This window comes from Camelus dromedarius, chromosome X (genome assembly GCF_036321535.1).
Source record: "Camelus dromedarius isolate mCamDro1 chromosome X, mCamDro1.pat, whole genome shotgun sequence".
NCBI classification, from domain to species: Eukaryota; Metazoa; Chordata; class Mammalia; order Artiodactyla; family Camelidae; genus Camelus; species Camelus dromedarius.
The window spans coordinates 41,160,226-41,185,463 of record NC_087472.1 but is presented as its reverse complement, the minus strand read 5'-3'; the positions used below and the strand labels follow the sequence as shown (position 1 = coordinate 41,185,463).

The 25,238-nt window shown below is 37.0% G+C and overlaps 1 protein-coding gene across 3 annotated transcripts in view; it reads left to right on the top strand.

Annotated features, from left to right (window-relative positions):
- Nucleotides 1–25,238, top strand: part of DIAPH2 (diaphanous related formin 2) — a 798,971-nt gene that overhangs the window by 497,805 nt on the left and 275,928 nt on the right. For all 3 annotated transcript variants that reach the window (XM_064482987.1, XM_064482986.1, XM_064482985.1), the window contains one exon: nt 2,475–2,600. In XM_064482987.1, coding sequence (XP_064339057.1) covers nt 2,475–2,600 — 126 coding nt within the window. The remainder of the gene's footprint in view (nt 1–2,474; nt 2,601–25,238) is intronic.

Genomic DNA, 25,238 nt, shown 5'->3' with positions numbered 1-25,238 from the left:
TTGGATTATTACATCTCCAGTATTTTGTTTTCTTTTGTTCAGGCATAATATTAATAATTTATTAGAGACGGAGAATAGAGAAGCCTAGGATGAAAAGATGTCCCTTACTTCTCTTATCTCAGCTTCTCACCTTCCCCTTTGTCTAAGCATCTCTTGCAACCCTGCTTCCTCTTGATATTATTAGACAGACTTCAACTTCCTGCTTCCTTTTCATATTGACATAATAATTGATATACTAGCTTTCAGTCATCATGGTTGTATCTAACTTCTACATCGACATTTAGTTGCAAAAGTGGGCATAAATTTAAATTTGAATAGAAACTTCTTGAAGTATGCATATTCATTCAACAAACATTTATTGTGTGGTAAGTACTGAGGGAAAAGCAAGGTGTCAGGTAGGGATCTTACCAACAAGGTAAGCTTGAGGTTTTAGAGTGGAGTCTCTTTTTATGTACACGAAATAAAAATAATCCTCACTTAAAGCAGAAGATGATATGTGGAAGATGACTTAAACAAACAGAAGTGGCTATAAATGAGAGAGAATTTGGACTACAGCTCTAGAGGGATTTATAGCGGACTAAGGATTTGAGATGTGAAATTGATGAGAACAGATATCTAGAAAATATTGTTTTATTCAGAATTCAACTTTAGGGTAAAAGCCATTTCACTGGATTAAAAATAATGTCTCTTGTTATCTGAGTTATCTAGACGTTTGTATGCATAGCAACTTGATTAGGCTGTTTCTGTATTGAACAATCGAAAGAATCCTCCTCGTCATCCCCTTTTTATTACTGGAATTACTGTTGCTTTTAGTAGGAGAATTACTATTGTGACTTAAACCTGGCCTCTGGGCACATTTTGTTTATTGCAGAAAGTTATGGTGAGTTTATTTCTTCCGTGTAGCGTAAATGACGTAAACCTCTTGGCAACTTCCTATCTTCGGTTTTTCAATCAAGCAAATGGGAAAGGAGAAACCTTTTGAATAATTAGCAAGAATCTACTGGAAAAACCCAAGTGAGAAAAATTCAATTTTAAAGTCAGAGAGAATGATGTGCTCCACAGCAAACTCATCCTTTAAGTAAAGCAAGCCATGATTTCTGAGCCATTAACAAATTTTTGGCAAGACAAAACTCTCTTAGACTTTTCCAATAAAGAATAATTTCCATACTTGTCAGATCTAAACAAATGGAACTAAATTGGACATAGCCATTTGAACTGACAGATTAATAGGGAAAAAAATAATTTGTCTTTAGTGTTGGTGTTTGATTTTTAGTCTCTTGAACTTCCATGTATATTTAAGGCAATTTCTCCTCATTGAGTTATAAAGGTGTGTGCGTGTCAGTGTGATAAATTTGTATCAGAAGACTGGCTGAAATTTGCCAGGGGTTGATTTTATCAGTCTCTTGAATTTTTCACTGTAATTCTGATATTCCTCTGAATGAGACTGAAATTTACTTAAAAAAAAAAAAAAGAATTGTAATATTATTCTATTTCTGTTTCACTGCCCTTTAATGAAAAGGACTGTGTTTCAGAGGCCTGGAGTTAAAAAAAAAATCAATGTCACAGGCTACTGAAATTCTGATACTTACCTTGTCTTTTCAACTAGATCCCTGCCAAATGCTGTTGATATTGATAAAAGGCTCTTCATACATAATTGGCAGTCATTCAGTAATAAAGCATCTATAAAACAGCGTAAGTTTAAAAAAAAAGGTATCTCTGTGAAAAGAAGGCATCATAAGAGATCTGGAAAGTGTGCATGTATTTAGGATCAGTTTGAATACAATACTTAAAATTATTGGTTGTCAATGAGGAGAGAAAAAGAGAAGTGCAGAGAATGCTAGGGGTAATTAAAGCAATTAATGGTAGTGTTTGAGGGCTGACTGAAGCTTTGTGGGTGTGTATGCGCCTATGTGTTCGCTGCGGTTTACTTTAAATTCTCTGTATCAACAGTTACTTTTCATGTCTCTATGAGTATAAAAAGTACTAAAGACAGGAACTTTTACCGTAGATACTGGTTTATAAAAATCAGGATCTTTCAACAAAAGAAAAATATTTGATCCTTTTATTTAATTTAACCTTAAATCATTTATATAGCCAAGAACACACATTAATAAGATAAGATCTCTTTGAACCTTAGTTTATCTTTAATCTTCAAATTAGATTTTAAAGAATGAAATATTAGGAATTCCATCAATAAATTTAAATAGAAATGGATTCATTTGAGCTAATGGCCGAATAAAATGGTGACATTCCCATATTAAACATGATGATTTGGTATATTATATTACACATTTTCACTTATTTCATGAGGAGTAGAATTTTTATGAGCAGTAATTCAGAAAAATGAGTTGACTTCATGGAACTATTCTCCACGTTAAAAAAAAAAAAAAAGCTTTAATGGATACTGTTTTCTTTTAGTTGTATTGGAGAATACCTGGTAAAATGTTCTAAACACTTTGCATGTTGTTCTTTAGTTTCAGCTCAAATTCTCAAGAGCAACCTTGCCACAATGGAACAACAGATTGTTAATCTGGAACGTGACATCAAGCGATTCCCCCAAACAGAAAATCAACATGATAAGTTTGTGGAAAAGATGACGATATCCTTTATTTATTTAAGTATTTTGTTTAGTTATTAGTTTCTCTGTGTGTGTGTGTGTGTGTGTCTGTCTGTCTGTCTGTCTGTCCATCTATCAGTTTACTATGTGGTTAGTTGTCAACCTGCCAGTCTGTTTACATGGTTTGGATGAATTTGTATTTAGGCTGTTTTTATATGAGCAGTGTACATTTTAGTTCATGATGTTTTGAACCAGATAGAGTAGGCAAGAGAACAATTCTATCAGGAAAAAAATGGCGTTTCTCAGGCAAGGTAAGTCTTATAAGGCTTGATTAGATATAAAACAAAACAAAGAATCTTCTTATCTAACTAGCTGTTTAAAGGAAATAATCAACAGAAGATTTTTTCTGGTCAAAATTTTTATTTTCCTCTTTGTGTATGGAGGGTGATATTTTCCAAAGGGATACATGCATTTTCAAGGGCAATCAGGGCAATCAGAGGATAATATCAGTGAACTGAAAGGTTATGAAGAATGAAATGGATGCATCGATGGATGGATAGATCAATTGATCAGTAGATGAGATGATCTATTTTAATAAATTGTAGTGGGGGGAGTATAGCTCAAGTGGTAGAGCGCATGCTTAGCATGCCTGAGGTCTTGGGTTCAATCCCCGGTACCTCCATTTAAATCTATCAGTCAATAAACCTAATTACCTCCCCCCTCAACAACAACAACAACAACAAAAAGTGAGGGTATAGTTCAAGTGGTAGAATCCATGCTTAGGACGCACGAGGTCCTGGGTTCAATCTCCGGTACCTCCTCCAAATATAAATAAATAAACCTAATTACCTCCCCTTCATCAAACAAACAAATAAATAAATTTTAGTAGCTATCTGTGTAACATTAAGCATTTCCTGCTACATAAATGTTTTTACATCCCTGTTTTACATACAGTATATTCATGTAAATTACAGAAATACATGAAAGGAAAGCTTGAGAAGCAAAATTTAGCTTGAGTTGTTTAATGTTAAAGCTGGTGTCTAAAGATAAACTACATTAGAGCTGATTTTTTTCTATTCTATTTTGGTTTTCAAAAGTTAAAGCCATATCCTTCTCCTCTGGGTTTAAGTAAATATCTTGAACTGCAGATTGATTCACCATTTTATATCTCTAGAAGGAATAAATACTGCAAATTCTTTATCTGATAATAAGTAAATTCCTTCAACTATATGGCCGTCACCTTGTTGCAAGGTTAAATCTCCTGCCTTTTACTTTGATATGCTTTCTTTCCTGCCTAACTTGGGAGTTATGGTACTGAACTTGAATTACTTGAGAATGGCCATTTAGATTTATGTGAAAACAATTTTTTCATTTTCAGTTTTTTGGTTCATGAGTTTACACTGTATTTTGTGTGGTCCTTTAGTGAGGCCAAGTACTGATATAAATAGGAATACTGGAAACATAAGTTTGTGGGTGACTGGAGGCAGGAAATCCTCAAAAAATAACCTTGGATTACATAACTGCCCACACTGAAATATATAATGTGGGGATTTTACTTTGTTGCTGATTAGATTTTTTTTCAATTTTGTTATGTTGTCCTATGGCTGGAAACACCACCTACATTTTTCAACTTGTGATTTTTGGTTCTTGCTTCACATATTTGAATTTAATTCCTGATCTCCTTGTTCTTTTTAACATTTTATTCCACAGTTGGCTTCTGGCCACACAGCAGCATGCAACATTGAGGCGTCTTTGTTGCTCATTTAGCAAAAGAAAAGTAATTTCAAACCCTCATGAACTTGGCCTGGACTCTTTATTTTATTTCTCTCTTTATGCAGGTAATTAAGCACTTTAAAATGAAAATCCAGAGCCTTCTGTATCTGTATGTTACAGATGAGTGGTTATTCTTCATTTAAGTGGCACTAAAGTGTGACTGTTTGTCCACAAGGGGATTGAAAACTATATTAAAATGTATGGAGCTGTTACTTTGCATATCATATTTTTTAAAAGCACAAAATAAAGTTTACAGCAATTTATTTTAGAGAAACTATTAGAATATTGAGTTGGTGAAAAATTCCAAATTAATAAATGAAAATGATAGAACTCTTGCTCCAATTATTCCTGCTTCGGAAAGCTCCTTGAGCATCCTTTGAGAGTTTGGATCTCCTAGAAAATGACAAAGAAAATGTGTAACCATCATATGTATATATGTCATATAAATTTGGGTGCCTACTTAGTATTTTTTCTACTCTTCTGGGAATTCCAAAAGAGAAGGATATTGTATTGTGGAATACTTGATTCTGGTTTAAAATTAGAACCATGATTCTGTTTCTAGTGTAGGATTCTTTGTACTGGATGATCTTACATGTGTTTCTGTCTCCTGCCAATAAATTGTTTTGCCTCAGGTCACTGGCCCTTTAAATTGAATAACTACAGGAACAAGTATAGGGGTAGCTTCCCTTGAAAGTAACCTTACCTATTTAAACAGTAAAGGACTGTGAGTTCAAAAACTGAATAGCCCTGCTATTCCTGGACTTTCAGTGCTATAGTTAGCAGCAATGGCGTGATGGCCAGAGGGCAACTGAGTGTGCTGGTTGAATCTTCACCAGATCTCCAGGTTGGGCTAAGTCCCATAGCACCCTGTGTTCACCATTACTATTTCACACTATTGATTGAACACTTTTCTTATGGTAGGCCTCGCCAGGCCATGAAAATACAACAGTGTACAGGATAGAATGCTTGACCTCAAGCTGCTGACAGTCTGATATTTACACTCTTGTCTGTCTTGCTGTCCCTATGGCCAAGATCATGTCCGGTGTGTTAATTTCTCCATGCTCATCCAGTGCACAGCACCTAGCAATAAGTATGTGTTGAATTACAGAATATTATAGCCAGAGACAGTGAAGATCATCCAGTCCAAGATCCTATTTTTTTTTTTGAGGAGGAGGAGGTAATTAGGTTTATTCACACATATATATATATATATATGTATATATTTCTTTCATTTTAGTTTTTTTAACACCTTTATTGTGGTATGGTTCCAGTAAACTACACATATTTCAGATGTACAATTTGATGAATTTTGATAGATGTACACACCCATGAAACCACCACCACTATCAAGATAGCTAACATTTCCATTACTCCCCAAGAGGTACAAATTTCAAATTCCCAATTTATCCCTTCTTACCCACTTTACCCCCTGATAACCATAAGTTTGTTCTCTATGTCTATGAGTCTGTTTCTGCTTTGCAGATAAGTTCATTTGTGTCCTCTTTTTAGATTCTGTATATAAGCAATATCATGTGTCATTTTTCTTTCTTTTTCTGGCTTACTTCACTTAGAATGATGATCTCCAGGTCCATCCATGTTGCTGCACATGGCATTATTTCATTCTTTTTTATGGCTGAGTAGTATTCCACCACACACACACACACACACACACACACACACACACACACACATATACACACATGTATATATACACATATATACACACATGTATATATGCCACATCTTCTTTATCCAATCATCTGTTGATAGACATTTGGGTTGTTTCTATGTCTTGGCTATTGTAAATAGTGCTGCTATGAACATTGGGATACATGTGTCTTATTGAATTAGAGCTTTTCTCCAGATACATGCCCAGGAGTGGAATTGCTGGATAATACAGTAAGTCTATTTTTATTTTTTTAAGGACTCTTCATACTGTCCTCCATAGTGGCTGCACCAATTTACATTCCCACTAGCAGTGTAGGAGGGTTCCCTTTTCTCCACACCCTCTCCAGCATTTATCATTTGTGGACTTTTTAATGATGGCCATTCTAACTGGTGTGTGGTGATACCTCATTGTAGTTTTGATTTGCATTTCTCTGATAATTAGCGATATTGAGCATGTTCTCATGTGTCTGTTGGCCATCTGGATGTCTTCTTTGGAGAAATGTTTATTTAGGTCTTCTGCCTATTTTTTCATTAGGTTGCTTGGTTTTTTGATATTAAGGTATATGATCTGTTTGTATATTTTAGAAATTAGTCCCTTGTCAGCCGCTATTTATTTATATTTTTAATGGAGGTACTGGGGATTGAACTCAGGATCTCATGCATTCTAGGTATGCACGCTACCACTGAGCTAAACCCTCTCTGACAAGACTCTACTTTTACTGAGCACTTCAGAAGAGTGGTAAGCTGTGCTTATAGTTATAAAACTTTTCTTCATGTAAGTCTTCTCAGAAACTTGAGTAATACTGAGTCACATTTTTAGAGCACACGTGTAAAGTGTAATCAGTTTTAGAAGGGATAATTCACACCTTTTAAAAGGAAATGTCAAAAGATAAAAAAAAATAAAAGAACGAAACCTCCCCTATGAATGGAATGGCCCAGGCTATTTCATGCCTCCTACGGAATAGTCAGTGGCATTAGAGGGGAGCTCATCACCTCTGTCTCCTTTTCTCTACCCAAAATCTGTTGCTTGTTTCAACTCAAAAAAAAAAAGATGTAAAGAGTATAATAAGCAAGACTAATTTTATGAAACTACCAAAAGGGAGAAATGGAGAAAATTCTCTCATAAATCATTGCAGAGAGGGTCTAGGATCAAAGGGGATGGTCTGTAACGGATATAAGAGTGCCATATATATATATACACAAATATTGTTCAAAAATTTAGATAACCATATGGGGAAATTATTACTATGATTCTAATTTTTTTTAAAAAAGCAGAGTCCTTTGTAGTCTTCATACCAATATGCTCATCATAATTGAAAGTTTTAAGTTCAGTTGTTTGTACAGTAAATTCAAATAGAACCTTTTTTTAGTAAGTTATAAAAATGATAATATTCATTCATTGATTGAATGTTTACTGTGTATCAGACACTGCCTAATTTTACATGCTTGAGCTTTTAAAAACTGTCCCCATTTGTTAAATGAGGAGTATTTTCCATCTCTGGTGATGAAATTGATCACAGTTGTCCTTGTGTCATTGCAGTTAGCTCAACGTGTGTCAGGATAACTTCAACAACTCATCAAGTTATGTATCATAGCTCCATTATTTTCAATTCATTAATTTTGCAGGGTCATCTTTTTTTATATTTTAAGGTTACCAGAATTTCTGTGGTCTGTCAGTGTTTGGGACCTATTATAAAAATTGGCGCAGTGAGGTTCTGAATCACGTCTGGTTTCAAAGTTTTGAAAAATAACTTGTGCTTAGGAGAGGTGAGAGGGAGCATTATGAATGGACTGCTTGCCAGTCCTGAGGCTTGTTCTCTTGGACTTGACACTCTTTGTGGATTCCGATTTTTGCAGCTTTTGTCTTTGGATCAGCCATATGACTAGGAAAGGGTTTTTCTTTCATTCTTTTAAATCCAGGCTTCACTTTTATTTACCGCTCCTTGCTTTTTCTGACGGGGAAGACCATTCTTAAAAGAGGGCTTCTTAGACTTTAAAATATGCTTTGTGGTCCATTCTTAACATCTTAAACTGTCTAAAAAGCACATTAACCACAGTGTTGACCTTACTGCTTATATCTTGTTGACAAATTTCTTCCCACATTTACTCACATAGATTTTGTCAATGGCAGAGCTGTCTATTGCGCAAAATCAGCTTAGCTTTTTGATTGACTGCTGGCTAAATCATTTTACCAACTGGAGGACAGGGAGGACTGAGCAGCGGGACACCATTAACACATTGACAAGAAGAGCTGACAGAATGTTAATGACATTAACACCCTGTCAGCTAACTATCAACACCTGGGATTTCCTCCTAGTAGGAGGGAGAGTCATTTGAAGTGGTTAAAAATCAAGTTACCGAGGAAGCATTTTGTCCTTACCAGACAGTTCAAAACAGATTTGGGGTCTCCACTGCACTGCAATTATGTTGGTTTTTCTTCCACTATTCTTTATTAAGAGAATAATTTTTTAAACGATGATAAACTCAAAGGGAGTTTGTGCTCGATGACAGTAACATTAATTACCTTTGAGAACATGCCGGTGACAGGTTTTAGTGAGAGGATGATTCACACTTTAGAAAGTAAATGCCATATGAAATAGACAAAACAAAACAAAAAGCTAGAAGCCTCAAGAGCAAAGCCTTTTTTGGGGCGGGGGCATGGGGCCATAGGAATGTAGTAATCCAGCCTGTTCTCTAGTTTCTGAAGAAAAATCAAGAACTTTAGATGAGACTGGAGGGAAATTCACTGGCTCGGACTCTCTCATTACCTTCAATTGCCTGTTGGTTTCAAACTCAGAAAATTAGGAAGTTCAAATCAAAACTTTTTTTTATGAGACTGCTCAGGGCGAGAGGGTCCGGGACTTAGAAAGAGTGAGAAAGACAAGGAAGGAGGAGAGAGATGTGGGGGAGGGAGGGAGGAAGGAAGGAAAAGACAGTGAGCATGGGAGCATGGTCAGTCATAGAGAAAATGCTTATATTGAAAATCAAATTGGGGGAGGGTATAGGTCAGTGGTAGAGTAGGCATTGATTTGAAATAGAAAGGTATTATCATTTGTAATAAAGTAAATAAAAATGATAATAGAATAGTAATAATAGCAACTGTTTAGTCATGTGCTGGTCACAGTGCTAAGAATATATAGGCGTATATATATAAAATCTCTAGTGATCTCCAGAGCAATCCCACGGGGTAGGTACTCTTGTTAACCCCATTTCAAATATGTGAAGATTGAGGCTGTAGAAGTTCAAAGGTTCAGACACGTGTATGAGATCACGTACGTTCTAAGTCTGGCTAATGAGAGCCAAGATTCAAGTGTTGGTCCTTCAGACTCCAAACCTTGTGCTTGTAACCATGGTATTGTGCTGCCTCTGGGGTCAGAAAGCTTCGTGAATTTGAGATGAATTTCACGTTGTTCACTGTGAAACTATATACTGCTTCATTTTCAGTCTCCTTCAAATGGAAAAAAAAAATACTCTTTTTGAAAGGTTTATAAACTCATTTAAAAATGTGCTGCTCACTTACACCGTATCCTCCTCAAAGTCTTCCTTAATCATAGCAATCAAAATTTCCTTGTCCCCTGTGTTCTCATAACATTTTAATGTTTTGATTATTGTACTTGCTGGCTTGCTTATACTCTGCTTATGTGCATGTCTGTTGTGTTCACTGGGTTCTAAAATCTTTTGAGATAGTTGCTTACTTGTCTTTGAGTACAACAGACTTAGCACAATGCTTAGTAGAAAGTTGTCTTAATAAATATTTGTTTAAATAGAGTTCATATTATAATGATTCATGTTAAACAACATTCTAGCGAGCAAATAGAAAATATGAGCTTGTTATCCTGACATAACTTCAGTTTGACAAAAGAAAGGGGTATAACATGTTTCCAGTGTTATTCCTTTATATGTTTTGATTTCAAATGCAGGTATTTAGAGTTATCTCTTTAACTCTTAGAAATCACATTCTAAGAAACTATCTGAATGGAACACATGTTTTTTAGGATCAGTCAGCTCAAAACTTTTCTATTTGAAGACTCTTGCTTGTTTGAACTTCAGCCAGAAATTACCATGAGCTACATTTTTCGGACTTTGCCTAGAGGGAATTGATAGACATTTGATGCACGATGCTAATGGTGAGAAAAGAACATACTGCTTGGTTGAAGGGTGCATAAACCCTTTCAGGCCACTAGCGACTCATCTGGGAAATCATCTTTTTCAGAACATAAAACGGGACATAATTCGTCTGAAAGAGTTAATGTACCCCCAACCTGACAAATTCTCATTCCTACCAGAAGCTAAGTTTTAAGAGATTAAAAGCCTGTCTGTGGGATTTATTCATACTGAGTAGAAATGATATAAAATAAAAAGAAGCTTGAAAAAATAAATGACCCAATATGAATATGTTTGTGTGTATGCATGTGTCCTAGGGAACACGTAGCATATACACACATCTATATGTAGAGATGTGCTTTAAAGCCATTTAATATTCACAAGAGCTTAGATTGGATATCGTAGTGATGACACTGAGGTTTTTTTCCTTTTGCTTTGATTTGAAATTTATGAAAACTCTTTATTTTCCATTATGAAGGGCATGCATGCTGTGTTAAATACACAGTTGATAGGCAATGATAATGATGCTAGTGTAACTAGTCAAGTCATACACTCTTGCAGCAAAATCTCAATCAGGTACTATTTTTATAATGTAGAAAAATATATCAATGTCTTCTTCTGTATTAGAAGTTTGTTTAGTTATTTCTTGTTAGGATCTGATATAGCGTAGGAAAATTATAGCGAGTAAACTTAGCTTTTTCATTTGAACTTTCCCTGTTCCTTTCTTCTGGTTTTAAAATTTGAGATATAGGAAATGAATTAGCTTTATAAGATGAAAACAAAAAAAAATGCAAAAAAAGACAGCAAGTCAATATGTTTAATAATCATGTAAAGCTACTCTCCTGTGGGTTGCAAAGGCAAAATAGGATAATAACCTATTAAATTGTCCCAGTTCATTACTGAAGTTAGAAATGGAAAGAAATACATAACAAACATCACTGAAATTTTTAAACTGAATCTTGATGATGGATATATATATCCATATCCATACACATACACACGTACCTCATAAGACAAGCATTTAAAATTATAATCAGCTTGAGAGGATTACATCTCAGCTACTCACTTGAAGCTAAGGCACTCACTAATGGTGAGAATGGCAAATAAATTAAAAATTTAACAAGGAACTATAGAAAAGCTCTCCCAGGATCATCAGTGAGAAGAATATGATTAGTCACAAATTGATGTTGAAAAGTGATGAGTAACTGAGTTCATAATGGTTCCAAAGGGTGAAGGTGTCAACCCCTCTTTACCTTGTCAAAAGCAGATGTTTAGTAAATGGCTTTTTCATATCTGCTAAGGCATTATCAAATTTGTGCACAGCATCTCTGCTCAATTACTGATCTCTAGATTTCTTTATTATGGTCCTGACTGAAAACCTAAAGAGATCCCATTTAATTTTGCACACTGTTGAGAAAAACTCTGTCAAATTCATTTGTCCCATATATATATATATATACACTTTTGAATTTTAATATTCTTTATAAATACAAAGCATTTTTATTAATCTGTTTGAATGAAGAGAATTGGATGAGTATCAATAGACCTAAGTTCTAGGTTTGGTCTTTGCAAACCTAGGAAAGGCACTGTTTCCCCATTTGTAAAACTGAAACAAGAATACTTGCCTTGCCCAGCTCACATAAGTTGTTATTAGGACAAGGTATAATGACTTTGAACATGCTTTGTAAAATGAAAAAACCACATACAAGGTGTCATTTATCCTTCTCCCCTAAACCTCACAAGTGGGAAATAAGTTATTTCCCCCAAGGAAAATGTTCTTTATAAACAAACATGGTCTGCTTTTGTCCCACTTCATTTTATCTAAGTTTGCTTTTTAAAATTTTTTTTCTTTCTATTTAAAGACACAGAGAAAGGCTAATCTCTTTAAAATGTTGTAAATGCCTATGGAAGAAACAGGATGCCTACACCTCATTATTCGAGGTGTATCCAGGTGTTTGGGATTAAACAAATCCCTACCTTTTCCACTTAGGTATGAGAGAGAGAAGCAACCAATGGAATTTGAAGATACTTGCATACTCCATAAGAGGTGATATTCTAAATGTTAGAACACCTATGAAGATGCAGGTATGTTTCCTGCTTTCAAGAAGGCATGTAGTCCGGGAGGTAAAACTGACAGAAGAGAGCAACCAACAGTGCAAGGTAATTTCACTGTAAATGAGAGTAGTGCAGGCTGAAAACGCAATAGGCACTTTAACTCTTTCTTCCCCTCTTTTGTCGTGAGACAGCATTCCAGCTTTGACCACCGTCGAGAATTAACATTGCAACTTTATTATTTTGTTGGAAATGTACTCTCAAACCAAGGAAGAGACCCAAATGAAAAGTTAAATATGGAAATGTATTCCAGAGCCAAATGGAAATAACTTGTATGTCATTCTTTGTTTTGCATTAACTATCTCCCTCAGCACAGATAATTAAGAACTGTACCAACAATTTCTCTAGGTTCAAAACCAAGTTTCTTTCCTTATATTTATAAAGCAGCTCCTACAGAACCTAGCCACATACTATTCTCTCTGCTCTAAAGAAGGTTAACTTTTTTTAGTTTTATTTTTTATTGATGTATAGTTGATTTATGATGTTAGTTTCAGGTGTACAGCAAAGCAATTCAGTCATACATATACATATATATTCTTTTTCAGATTCTTTTCCATTATAGCTTATTACAAAAAACTGAATGTAATTCCCTGTGCTATACAGTAGGTCCTTGTTGTTTACCTATTTTATATATAGTAATTTGTATCTATTAATCCCAAACTCCTACTAATTTATCCCTCCCTTGCTCTTTCCCCTTTGGTAACCATAGTTTGCTTTCTATGTCTGTGAGTGTGTTTCTGGTTTGTAAATAAAATTTATATCATTTTAGATTCCACATATAATTAATATCAAATGATATTTGTCTTTCCCTGTCTGACCTACTTCACTTAACATGATAATCTCTAGGTCCATCTATGTTGCTGCAAATGGCATTATTTTATCCTTTTTTATGGCTGAGTAATATTCCATTGTGTGTATATGTGTGTGTGTGTGTGTGTGCGCGCGCGCACATGCATGCTGCATCTTCTCTATCCAATCATCTGTCAATGGACATTTAGATTGGTTCCATGTCTTGGCTATTGTAAATAGTGCTGCTATGAACATTGGGGTGCAGGTGTCTTTTTGAATTAGAGTTTTCTCCAGATATATGCCCAGGAGTGGTATTCCTGAATCATATGTTAAGTCTATTTATAGTTTTTTGAGGAATCTCCATACTGTTTACCATAATGGCTGCACCAAACTACATTCCCACCAACAGTGTAGGAGGGTTCCTTTGTCGCCGCACCCTCTCCAGCATGTATTATTTGTAGACTTTTTAATGATGGCCATTCTGATTGGTGTAAGATGATACCTCATTGTAGTTTTGATTTGTGTTTCTCTCATAATTAGTGATATTGAGCATGTTTTCATGTGCCTGTTGGCTGTCTGGATGTCTTCTTTGGAGAAATGTGTATTTAGGTCTTCTGCCCATTTTTTAATTGGGTTGCTTGTTTTTCTGAAATAAAGCTGTACGAGCTGTTTGTATATTTTGGAGATTAGTCCCTTGCCGGTCACATCATTTACAAACATTTTCCCCCATTGTAAAAGAAGCTTGAATTTAGTTATGAGCACACCTCTGAAAAAAAATCACTCAAAGGATGGTGTTTCCTAAAGTTTAATTGTGTGACATTGTTACCAAACCAAACTTGTGTCCACTCACCTGCGTGCTTAGGTAAAGCCAATCTGCTGACACCGGGTTGTAGTGAAGGAAAGTGCAGCATTTATTGTAAGGCAGCAGACAAGGAGTCCGGGGCTAGTGCCCAAAAAACCTGAATTCCCCAAAAGATGGGTTTCAGGAAAGCATTTTTAAAGCCAAGATGAGGGAGGGGGTCGCAGGGTATGTGATCAGCTCATGCACAATTTTCTGATTGGTGATGGTGAGGTAACAGGGTGATGTCACAGGGGTTAATGATATCAGTGCTCAGGCTCCAGTAGGTCTGGAGGCTAGGGGCTCATGGTAGTCACGTAGTTAACTTCTTCCCATTTGGTGGGGGTTTTAGCATCTGTAAAACAACCCAGGAATGTACATTAGATACTGTAACCAAGGTACTTCAGGGAGGAACTAAAGATTCTGTGACTGCCATAGGGCTAATTTACTATTTAAATTCTTACCAGTTCTCCTGGCCCAACTGCTGTTTCTGTTGCTACTTGTTCACAGCCTTTCAACCATTGATTCATGAGCCAGACTTTTGTGACTTAGGGGAGGCCTGGGACTACAGCTTTTTTACAAACAAGAGGCAGGCAGAGGACATGGGGGGAGGAGTCTGTCCCGGGCAGGCCCCATAGGGTCCTGCTGGGTTACAACACTGGTTTTAAAAGCATTAAGAATTAACCAGGTAGGGAAGGTTGTGGTTTGGAGCAGCTTCATGGAGAAGAAAGATTCAACTCCTGCTGCAGTATAAGCTCTCTACGTGCAGGAAGTTTCCTGTGTTGGTTTGGTGGTGATCATCTTTTGTAATCCCAGTGCCTGGCACATAGTAGGGCTCTGTACGTGTCTGGTGAATGAATGAATGCATGATTTGCTCTCTGCTGACATTTTATTTCAAAAATGTTGGCATATTTTAGAGAGGTAGTCGTTAAAAAGATTTTGCTGCATGCTCTTATAGGTCATCCAAAATGTGATTCTGTTTGACTTTGAAATTTATTTAATGTCTATTGAAACAACCCCCCCCCAAAGCCCCTCACTAATTATGTCTGATTAGATAAATGTGAACATGATTTTGCATTCCAAGAACTCACCCAAACTGGACTGGATGCAGATATCATAGGACTGGGTTGAAGGAGAGTCAGGATTTGATTTGAAGTGACCAACTAAACATTATAGGGCTTATTGTATTTACAAACAGGATGCTTTATTACTAAACTTAATTTTATTTAATGATTCCCATATTATAGAATTAAATAGCTTAAATTCATGTTAAAAAGCATTAATTGGTGACAGACACTGAGATGCCTTATGATGGGCATATTACATTATGTAACGTATCTGTCTAAAACTTCTGATATCACTACATAATTGACACAGTTTGCTGTGTGCTCTGAGTTGTATCTCCCTTTTGGCCACATGTATATTGTCATTTTTAAATGCCTGGATATGCCTTGTGAATGAAGTCTTAGGTCTGTGAGGTATATAAAAATGAGTAACACATGGACCTTTCATTTCAGAACATGTAAGTTTGTAAACAGAATCAACAATACCTGAATGATTATACGACGATATGGGTATGATCAATGCAATGTAAAATGGGGAATTCATTCTATAAGATAATAAATCCGAGTACATCCATAGAAGTTTCCATTCTGCATAGAGTGTTCACATACTTCATCTTAGTAATTCAGAGCAGCGGGAGATCACTTCAGACTGAAAACTTGCGGGGGGGGGGGTAGGTTTGATGGAAATTTGCAGACTAGACATAAGCAAAGACTCAGTCTGTAAAGATCAAAACTGTGTTGAAAGAAGATCAAGTACACGTGTGCGGCTCAGAGTAGCGAGAGTTACAACTAGTAAAAGGAGTAACAAATCAAATCTCAAAAGATCAGAAATACTGGTCTGAAGAGTTTGAATAGTGTTTGGTGGGTAGTAAAGAGCTGAAAGGCAAATAACTTATTTCTCCTTTCTCTCCCTATTTCCAACCACCAAGTGGTATTTGCTTAAATGGGGTGATCCCTGCCACCTGCCGACTACTGATCCAAGTATGGACTAAAGTCAGAATTGTTTCCAGCATTAGAAAGGTTGTGGACATGTGTGTCTGATGGGGCAGATGAATTTTTTTTTTTGTTTTTTACATTCAGTTTAACTGCCCTATAGCTTGGATTTATAATACAGCAGTAACAACATACTTGTATAGTATTTTACAATTTAAAAAGTTCTTTTATTGTTTCATGTCTCCTTTGAAATGTTCCATAACAAAAGCTATTAAGTCTTGCAGCTTGTTGATGTTTTTGAGGATTTATTCATTCCACAAATGTTGATTTAGTGATTCTTGCTATGTGCCAGGCATTGTGCCTAGGTACTTGGAATATACTAGTGAGCAAAAAAGATATGATGTAACCTAAGGGAAGTTTTAATTTGGTGGAAGAGATACACATTAAACAACTCTACAAACAACAGTGGCAGGTGACACAGAAGAAATTTATAATGCCATATCAATCTTCAACCTAGTTAGGGAGCTCTCTCTTGAGAAGGTAATGCTTGAGCTGAGATGTGAAGGATGGATAAGACGTCAAGAGAAGAGGTGAGGATGAATCTTTACTTCTGCCTGTTTACCTACAGGTGTTAAAAGTATTTGACAGTTTGGTACCTTGATGATGATTTGGTTCATTGCAATTCTAAGGCATCTAGTTTCCTGTCCATGGTCTTACTGGATTTGCACTTCTAGTGGAGTTTTGAAGTTGGAGAGTTAGAAATCCCTCAAATGGAACCAAATGCTGAAGACATTTTATGTTTCAAAAAGTTTTAACTTTTTTTCCCCAAAGTTGCTTTTACTATTGGCTAGGGATTGAGTGTGGGTAATTTTGAAAAGCTATGTCAGATTCAGTGGAAAACCTAAAACCTTACTAACATTGTGGGAGCTAGAAGTTTTCAGCTTTAGAGGTTCGAATAGATTTAGATATTTATCCAAACCGAACTTTCAAACCATCAGAGATTTATTTGTCCATTAGTCGTTTACATAACGCTTAACTACAGTGGTTTCCACTTTCAACATTTACTTTTTTTTTATTTAAACAGCTTAATCGAGAGCTATAAAAACACTGGTTCAGTCTTTTCAAATAATGAAACGCAGCTGCCATGGGTTAGTCTTACTGAAGAAACCCTGCTGCCTACAGGAAGTTTAGGTGTCAAAGTGGTGTTTTTTTAAATACCAAAGATCTAGTTTGGATTGTAAGGTCATATCTTTCAATAGCAAGTTTATAAAATCCTGGCAGTTTAATTATATATATATAATATACACATACATACACACACATATATATATACACACACACACACACATATATATAAATACCCATGTGTGTATATATACACACATATATATACACATTCATATACACATATGTATATATTATTGAAGTAGTCAGTTTACACTGTTGTGTCAATTTCTGGTGTACAGCATAATGCTTCAGTCATATATATTCATACATATATTCATTTTCATATTCTTTTTCACCATAAGTTACTACAAGATATTGAACATAGTTCCCTGTGCTATACAGTATAAACTTGTTTATCTATTTTATGTATACTGGCAGTTCTTTTGATTTGTGTCGTGTGTGTGTGTGTGCATGCGTGTACATGTGTGTGAAATACCAAGAGTAATGGGATTAACATCGATACGTTAATTAAAATATTTCTTTACCTTTATTAACTCAGTCACACTACAAATGAGACATATTGCCTCACCGTTTTTTTTCTGCACATAGTTTATATGTTGTTATTTATCTTTTTCATAGCATAAAAGGCCAAGCTGTGCTTAGGTTAATGATCCTAATATTGATCCAAACCTCTTTGGAGTTATGAGTGATTGTTACCTATTTTCCTCTTCTGTAAGTCATTGCTTTGCATTTAAATCTTAATGTTATTAAAAATAAAATGTTTTAATACTCATTTCCTTTAGAGGAAATAAAAGTATCAGCTTTCAATAAATTACCCTGAACTCATATAATCAGGGAAATTAAATGATAATTCCACAGCCTACAAATAAATACATTTCAAGTACAAAGGGATTGTATTAAGTCATCTTGAATGTCTCTTTCAGCTCTAAAACGTTCTTATATTCCTAATCCAATGTAGTACATCCATTCTTGTCCCACTCAAACATTAAATACAGAAATGTTGAGTTAATTTCTTCCCTGATTCATTTTTTCAGTATTGATAATACTGTAACATTATTTTTTACTGTTAACAAATTCTTCTGTTCATGCAGCCAATATTTATCAAATATGTGCTATATGCCAAACCCTGTTTTTTTTTTTTTTTTTTTCTTTCAGTGATGAGAAACTTACATCAGTCCTGGAGCATATATTCCCATGCAGTAGTCAGTCAAACCACAAATTTGTGGTATAATACCAGACAGTGATAAGTGATAAGAAAAATAAAGATGGGCAAAAGGATTAAGAATGATAGAGTTGCTTTTTTTTTTTTTTTAAGGTAAATTGGTCAGGGAAGGGTCCCCTCTGAGGGAGTGACATTTAAGCAGAGATTTGAATCAATTGAGGAGATGATTTGTATGAATAACTGAGGGAAGAACTTTCCATGCAGAGGGAACAGCTAGCATTCTAAGGCTCTAAGGTGTGAACGTGAGTGTGTGTGAAGCATGCAAGTGCTGGGGAGGAGGACGTTTTCCTTGACCCTTCTGGGTTCTTCTGGCTGGTCTAAGAATGCAATTGACATGAGACAGATTAACAGGAGAAAATCAAACAAAAATCTAATAACATGTATACCTGGGAGAGACCCAGGAGAACTGAGTAAGTCTCCAGAGTGGCTGAGGCCCTCACCTTAAATACCATCTTCAGCTAAAGACAAAAGAGGTCATTGGGGACTGTGGTTTGGGATGTCAAAGGGGAGGAAGGCAATTGACATGGAGATGGAAAAGCAGATGATTGGTAAACAAATGTTCACTAGGCTGTGCAGAGAGGATGGTACGCAGAGAGGAATTTTAACTTTGCTAGATTCCTCCACATCTACACACCTAGTTCATAGTAAAATTATCTATGGTGATAGCTCCCTGCCAGCAACAGGTCCTCTATCTACATTCTAAAGGCAGTTAAGGGGAAGGTCAAAGGTGCTTCCTGAGTCTTTTGGGCCTTGATTATTTTCAGCTCAAAATAATTCGGGTGCCAAAGAGATATTTTGGGGTGACAGATTTTTCTCCCTTACACAAGGTATAGTAAGAAGACCAGCTTAGCTGCTTTGCAGTGAGGGAGGGAGAAAGTAAGAAGGAATAAGGGTAATGAAGGTAGAATTATGGAAGACCTTGGTATATGATGGAAAGCCATTTGAGGATTGAAAAGGAAGAATGACAGTTACAGAGATGAAGACTGAGTCAGGAAGAAGGGAGGCTGTGGCAGTAGGGAAGCAAGAGTCTGGTTTCAGATCTATTAAGTTTGAGATACTATTAGGTATCCAAGTAGAGATGCAGAGCCTAGAATGAATATCTGAGACTAGACTATAGGGAAAGATTCAGACATGAGATAAGAATTTAGGGACCATCAGCCTATAGATGATATTTGAAGCCATTAGACTACATCAGATTATGTAAAGGGTATAGACAGAGAAGAGAGGTCTGGGGTACTCCACCACTAAGAAAGTAGAAAGATAAGAAAGCATTTTAACACAAGAACTAGGGAAACAAAAATGATACAGCTAGTGTGGTAGGAGGAAATCAGAAAATTCTCTTGGCCTGAAAGCGAAGTAACCAAAATGTTTAAAGAAAGATCCTTTGGACTAGGCCTATTTATTCTATGTATTGATTTAAAAGGTATTATTGTGACTTTGTTAAATTAACATTTGTTAAGTAGAGCCCCAGGCCAGTTGAGCAAGACTACAGGGGAAGTTTATTACTCAGGGGATCTGGAGGAAGTATACAGCAGGCCTCAAAGGGCCCGTGGGTCGGGGGTGAAGGCAGTGTGTAGGCAGAGAGGGGAGGCAGAATGTGGGGCACGTGCCTTTGTAGGGTCCATGGGTGGAATATTTTGAGGTTCCTGGGGTAAGGCCAGATTGGCCAATTCTAATGAAAAGAAGTGCGAGATGGGAATGGAGGCTCGGTTGTTAAGTTCTGCAAGGGTCTTATCTACTGGTGGGGGCGCCCTGAGAGGCAGGGCAGACTGTAGCTCACATAGGGTTCTGGGGACATCATACCAGGGACTTTTATTTGCTTGTGACTCTGCAAGCTGCTACTCAGGATGGACTAGTGTCACCAAGCCATACTTGGGTCTGCTCATCTGCTGTGCCACAAAGGCAGTTTCCTGACACTGGGTTGTGGTGAAGGAAGGTACAGCATTTATTGCAAGCACCAAGCAAGAAGCCCGGGTGGCTCCTGCTCGGAAGACCCAAATCCCCAGATGGTTTTCAGGGAAGGGCTCTTAAAAGCAACATTTGGGGTGAGGGTTGCAAGGGGACAACTTTCTTCTGATTGGTCAGTGGTGAGGTAACCAGGTGATATTTCAGGAATCTTAATCATCAGCCTTCTGGTTCCAGCCAGTCTGGGGTCTGTGTGCTTGTGGTCAGTGTGTCCTCCCCATCCTCCACCTGGGCGGGGGTCTTAGTTCCTACAGAACAACTCAAAGATATGTGTCAGATTGTTACGTATATCCTTTGAGGAGGAACTCGGACTCTTGTTTTTACAACTGAACTGTTTTTCTTGACTGCTTTTCCTCTGTTTCTGCATTTCCTGACTTCCCTAATTAGTAACTGCCCGTGCCTGCTTTCTGGAACTCAGGGAAGGCCTAGGAGACCAAAGTCTTTCTCCAAACAAAAAACCAGGGACACAGAGGGGCTTTTTAACTCGGAGAGTCCCTTGGATCCTACTTGCTTTCAATTCTAAATGGATGTTGCGGTAACAATGTCATGGAGTAGTTTAGCTTCACTCTCAACCGACATTACGTGTAAGGCACTGAGCTCACCCAGCAGAGAGGAGCTAGTGACTTCAGAGCCCTCTAAGTATTTTATTGACAAAATGTAGGCTTGTGTCACGCATTTCTTCTTTTACTTTGTGATTTGTTTGGATAGCACCCACGGAGAGTTATGTTAGATGTTTTTTTCTTCTATTGTAGCTGACTCTATATTTCCAGATCAATCCAAATGTCCCCATTAAGTTGTCAGTTAAGTCACAAATAATTGCCATGAGCCCTTCATTTCATGTTTTTAGAATCCTCTGCATTAAAGGCTATGAAGTGCTCTGAACAAGTATTCAGTGACATCTCAACTGTCTGGAATTCCAATAGCATATATCCCTTTGTCAAATGCCAGAATTTTATGCCTACCCCCCTTTTTTTAAGGACTAGCCTTCTGAAGTCCATTATTATATTGAGCACCAGCCTTGTGCTACGCCTTTCACTCATCACAGTAACCATGCTCTTATCCGCCTTCCTAAATAGCGTTCCCTCCATAATTTAACGTCACCCATATGATCTTGGATTATCAGTTCTCGTGAATTGCTTTCAAAATCTTTGTCCTGGTGATGCAGTATTACATTTGTCCATCCTACCCTAGGTCTGAAACTCGATTTCATTTTTTGCTTTAAGAATATTGCATTGGTGTTCTTGAGGCGCCAATGATTTTCTCCTGGCACGTGGATACATGCATGAATGTATAAATATATGTCTGTCTTTCTCATCTTTCTCTTTTTCAAGTCTCTCTGTGTGCGTGTGTTTCTCACAGAAATACACAGAGACAGAGACACACACAGAACATGCCGTGTATTATTCAAGGGCTCTAAGTTATAAGCGAAAGTGGCTGTCCACTTCCTGCCCGTGCGTGCACCCACCTGCGCACACCTGTGCCCATTCCCTTGATGCCATCAGGGCAACCCAGTCAGGTGGTTAATCAGCCGTGGCACACATTTTCAAGAAGTTCCATGGCTTCCAGGGCGACATCTCTGTTGGTCCTCCTCACCTTCTGCCCTCCAGAAATTCAGAGATGGGCAGTCTTCTGTCTCTTTAGAAATGACTTTCCTCTGTCGTCAGGGTATACTGTTTGTGGTTCCGCTCTTCATTTCTGTAAGAGTTATTCTCCCCTTATTTTGGTTCTATTTCCTCAGCAATCCCGTCAGTACAGAATAAGGTTACCCAAGCTGGAGGCCTCCGACAGTAGTAGAGATAACATGCTCTTCTCTCTTGATAGAAAGCTGGGGCATCGCATGCTCAAGAGGAGTGGTACTTCAATAAGATCCGTCTGCCAGTGGCATGTGGAATGACTCAGAAATAGGAGAGACTGAAAACAGAAATATCAGTTAAGAAAGTCAGCTATTTCCTGTGTGCCAGGCACTCTTCTGGGCCCTTCAGAAGATTAATGAGACAGACAAGGTTCCTGTTCGCATGGAGCTCACATTTTGGAGGGTTAGAGATTCAGTCCTGTTTAGTGCTCAGTGCTCCTGGAGGAAATGAAACAGTTACGTGACAATGGCTGGGGTGCTGCTTTAGGTTGGGAGGGCAGAAAAGGCCTTTTGGTCAAGGTGACACTAGAAGCAAGACAAAAATCTAGGTAAAAGCATTTTGGGCAGGGAGAAGAGCCTATTCAAAACTGTGAAAATGGAAATAAGCTTAAGTGTTGAAGGAACAGAAAGAAGGTCAATTTGGCTGGTGTGTGATTAATAAAGGGGAAATTAACATAAGATAGAAACTGAGAAACAGATCGTAAGTAGGTCATGTCGGTCCTTGTTGGCCAGGATAAGGAGTCTGAACAAAACTTTACCAGTAGATGTTGAGTCATATTCTTATTGCTGTTGAGTTGGGTTTTAACTAGCCAGTTCTCCAGGTGAGTTTGAGTTGAAGATTAACCCTAGCTCAGTGCTAGAGAGTTCATGGAGAATGAGTCACAGTACTTGCCCCCAAAGGAGTTGACAGTATAAATAATATATTCTTTTGTTTAAAAAAAGTAAGATTCTTTTGAGTTGGACCCACAACTTTGGAAGAACCAATATTGGCTATTTGTTTTTTTGTTTTATACAGATTATTTTGTCTCATGAGCATTTATTTTGAGGGTGGACTCAAAAGTGTGAGTTTCATTCAGTCTGAGTTTGGACAGTATTATCTTTCAGTGCAGTGTCTGAAAATTAGTGCAGTGACTGTCATCATTCTTTTTGGAACACCACCAGGACATCTGGCATGATGTTTAATATAAAGCAGCTATGCCGTCTACCTCCAAACGAATGATTCATTGGTGGTTGGATATCTTGTAACTTCTCCACTTATGTAATTCTCTGCTGTAATCTAATTTATAAAATTGAGTGGGAGAAAAAGAAAAAATTTAGAAAAAAACATAGCACATCAACCCTTGAATCTCGGTAAGGCATCTCCCATCTTAATCTGTGTTGTTTCAGCAAAGTATTAAATGAAAAATATAACTATAAATATATAGTTTTTATTTTTTTATTCTTAGCAGGAAGTTTTTGGGTCCACACAAGCTTTTAATTGCTGAATCTATTTTGGGTTTACCTTTAAAGACACATCACTGCACTTTGCTATATTTGTCAAAAATGACAGGCTAATTCTTTGAGTCAAAACAGTGTACAGGAAATGTGATTTTTGTTGATTTTCTGAAGTATAGCCCAACTTGTTTTTTACAACATCCTTTGCTGTAGTTAAGATTCCCATGGCATAGAACAAATTGCTTATTTCGAGGTTGCAAAGTATAGCTAATCTACAAGCATAAGCTTTCTAATATCTGCTATCAAACCGAGAAATGATGTGTTGCACCGGAAACGTGCACGTATAAAAGAAATCATTTTCTTACACAGGATGCTGCCACTTGGATTGTACATAGAGTTGAGTTCTAATATAAATTAACTCTCCAATTATCGATTGTTCCATCTGACTTGTACACATTAAGTATCTGCAAAGAGTTTCCGCGTTATCAATAATAAGAATGCTGGGTATGAAATGTAATGGGGTGTGTCAGCTGGCTCGGAGTGAGATATTGCAGTAAATGTTGCTCAGCTTTACCATCTGTCACATATTCTTTTTGCATAATATTTTAATCCATTAAAACATGTCTTTTTTTTTTTTTTAAATTAACCTACTTAAGTTATAGCAAAAAACCTTTAAGAAGTAGTTTCTGACTGCTGACCTTTCCAGTGTCCTGTGTGGGGTTTTTTTTGTTTTTTGTTTTTTGTTTTTTTTGGTCTTTGTGCCCTCATTAAGATGAAGAATGACAATCCCTAGAAATAGAACATGCCAAGCTCCCAGTTGTACTGCTAACAAGTAGTAAGTCCCATCAACTTCTTAACTCCTGAGATGAAAACTAAATTTGGCCATGAGATATTGTTTCTGAAAGTGCTTGTTCTCAGGAGCTGTGATTGAATGAACTTCGGACTTGCTTTCACTAAGTGGAATGGAAAACTCATGTCACAGCGTGTCAGTTCTTGCTTCGTGAATAAGATATTCCCTGGGGTATAAATTAGACACTTTACATACATAACTCTTTGAGGACACCTGGACCCCATTGATTTCCTTGTGACCTCAGTGTGCAAAATGGTACCCATGTGACTTAAAAGACTTAATGAACAGCCAGAGTGTCCAACTTTAACCCCCAAAAGAGTTTACTCACCTGGGAGGGTCTGGTTCACAAGGGTCTCCTCCCCCTAATGAGAAAGACAGCTCTTTGCACCCCGTTGCCTTCCTGCTCTCAAGCCCTACTGAGTGAAAGGAACTGGCATGTCATTTAGAGCCATTTGCCAAATGAACCACTGTGGCCTGAGAAAGTTAAGCACTGTTAAGTCTGGCAATTTCCCATAATCAAAGAGTTCCAGCAGAAAATTAGCAAGTTCTGATTTTTAGCCAATTTGTTTTTGTGCAGTGTTGCTCTTGGCAGCTCCCTGGGTTATTTTGAGTAGCCTAGTCTTCTGGTCCTCCCCTTGTTATTAATTTGTAAAATGAAACAAATTACTGACCCTGGAATTGTGCTATTATACATGCTTGAGTAATTTCATTTCATTTTCAAAGAACTTCATTTCATTTATTTATTATTTACACTCTACCTCCTTCCAGAACAATGTGTACTGGCTTATTTTTAAAGCTTTCTAACTCCAATCAGCTGAGTATTTTTCCAAGTCCTATCCTGAAGACGACTTCCATCATCCTACATTATTTTACAGTTACTGCCCTGTTGGGATACGCTGATTATTATAGCATTTCTCCGGTCACCTGAAAGTGGCTGTATTAACAAAATGTCTTGCCTAGGGTTTAACATCACTTCTTTTGAGGTGATGTGGTCTATTAGGAAAGAATGTGAAACTTAGGTTAGAGTTATGTGCCTGGTTCTACCAATTATGTGACCTTGGGAAAGTCACTTGCCATTTCTTGCTCCAAGTTACTAAATTTTAAAAGT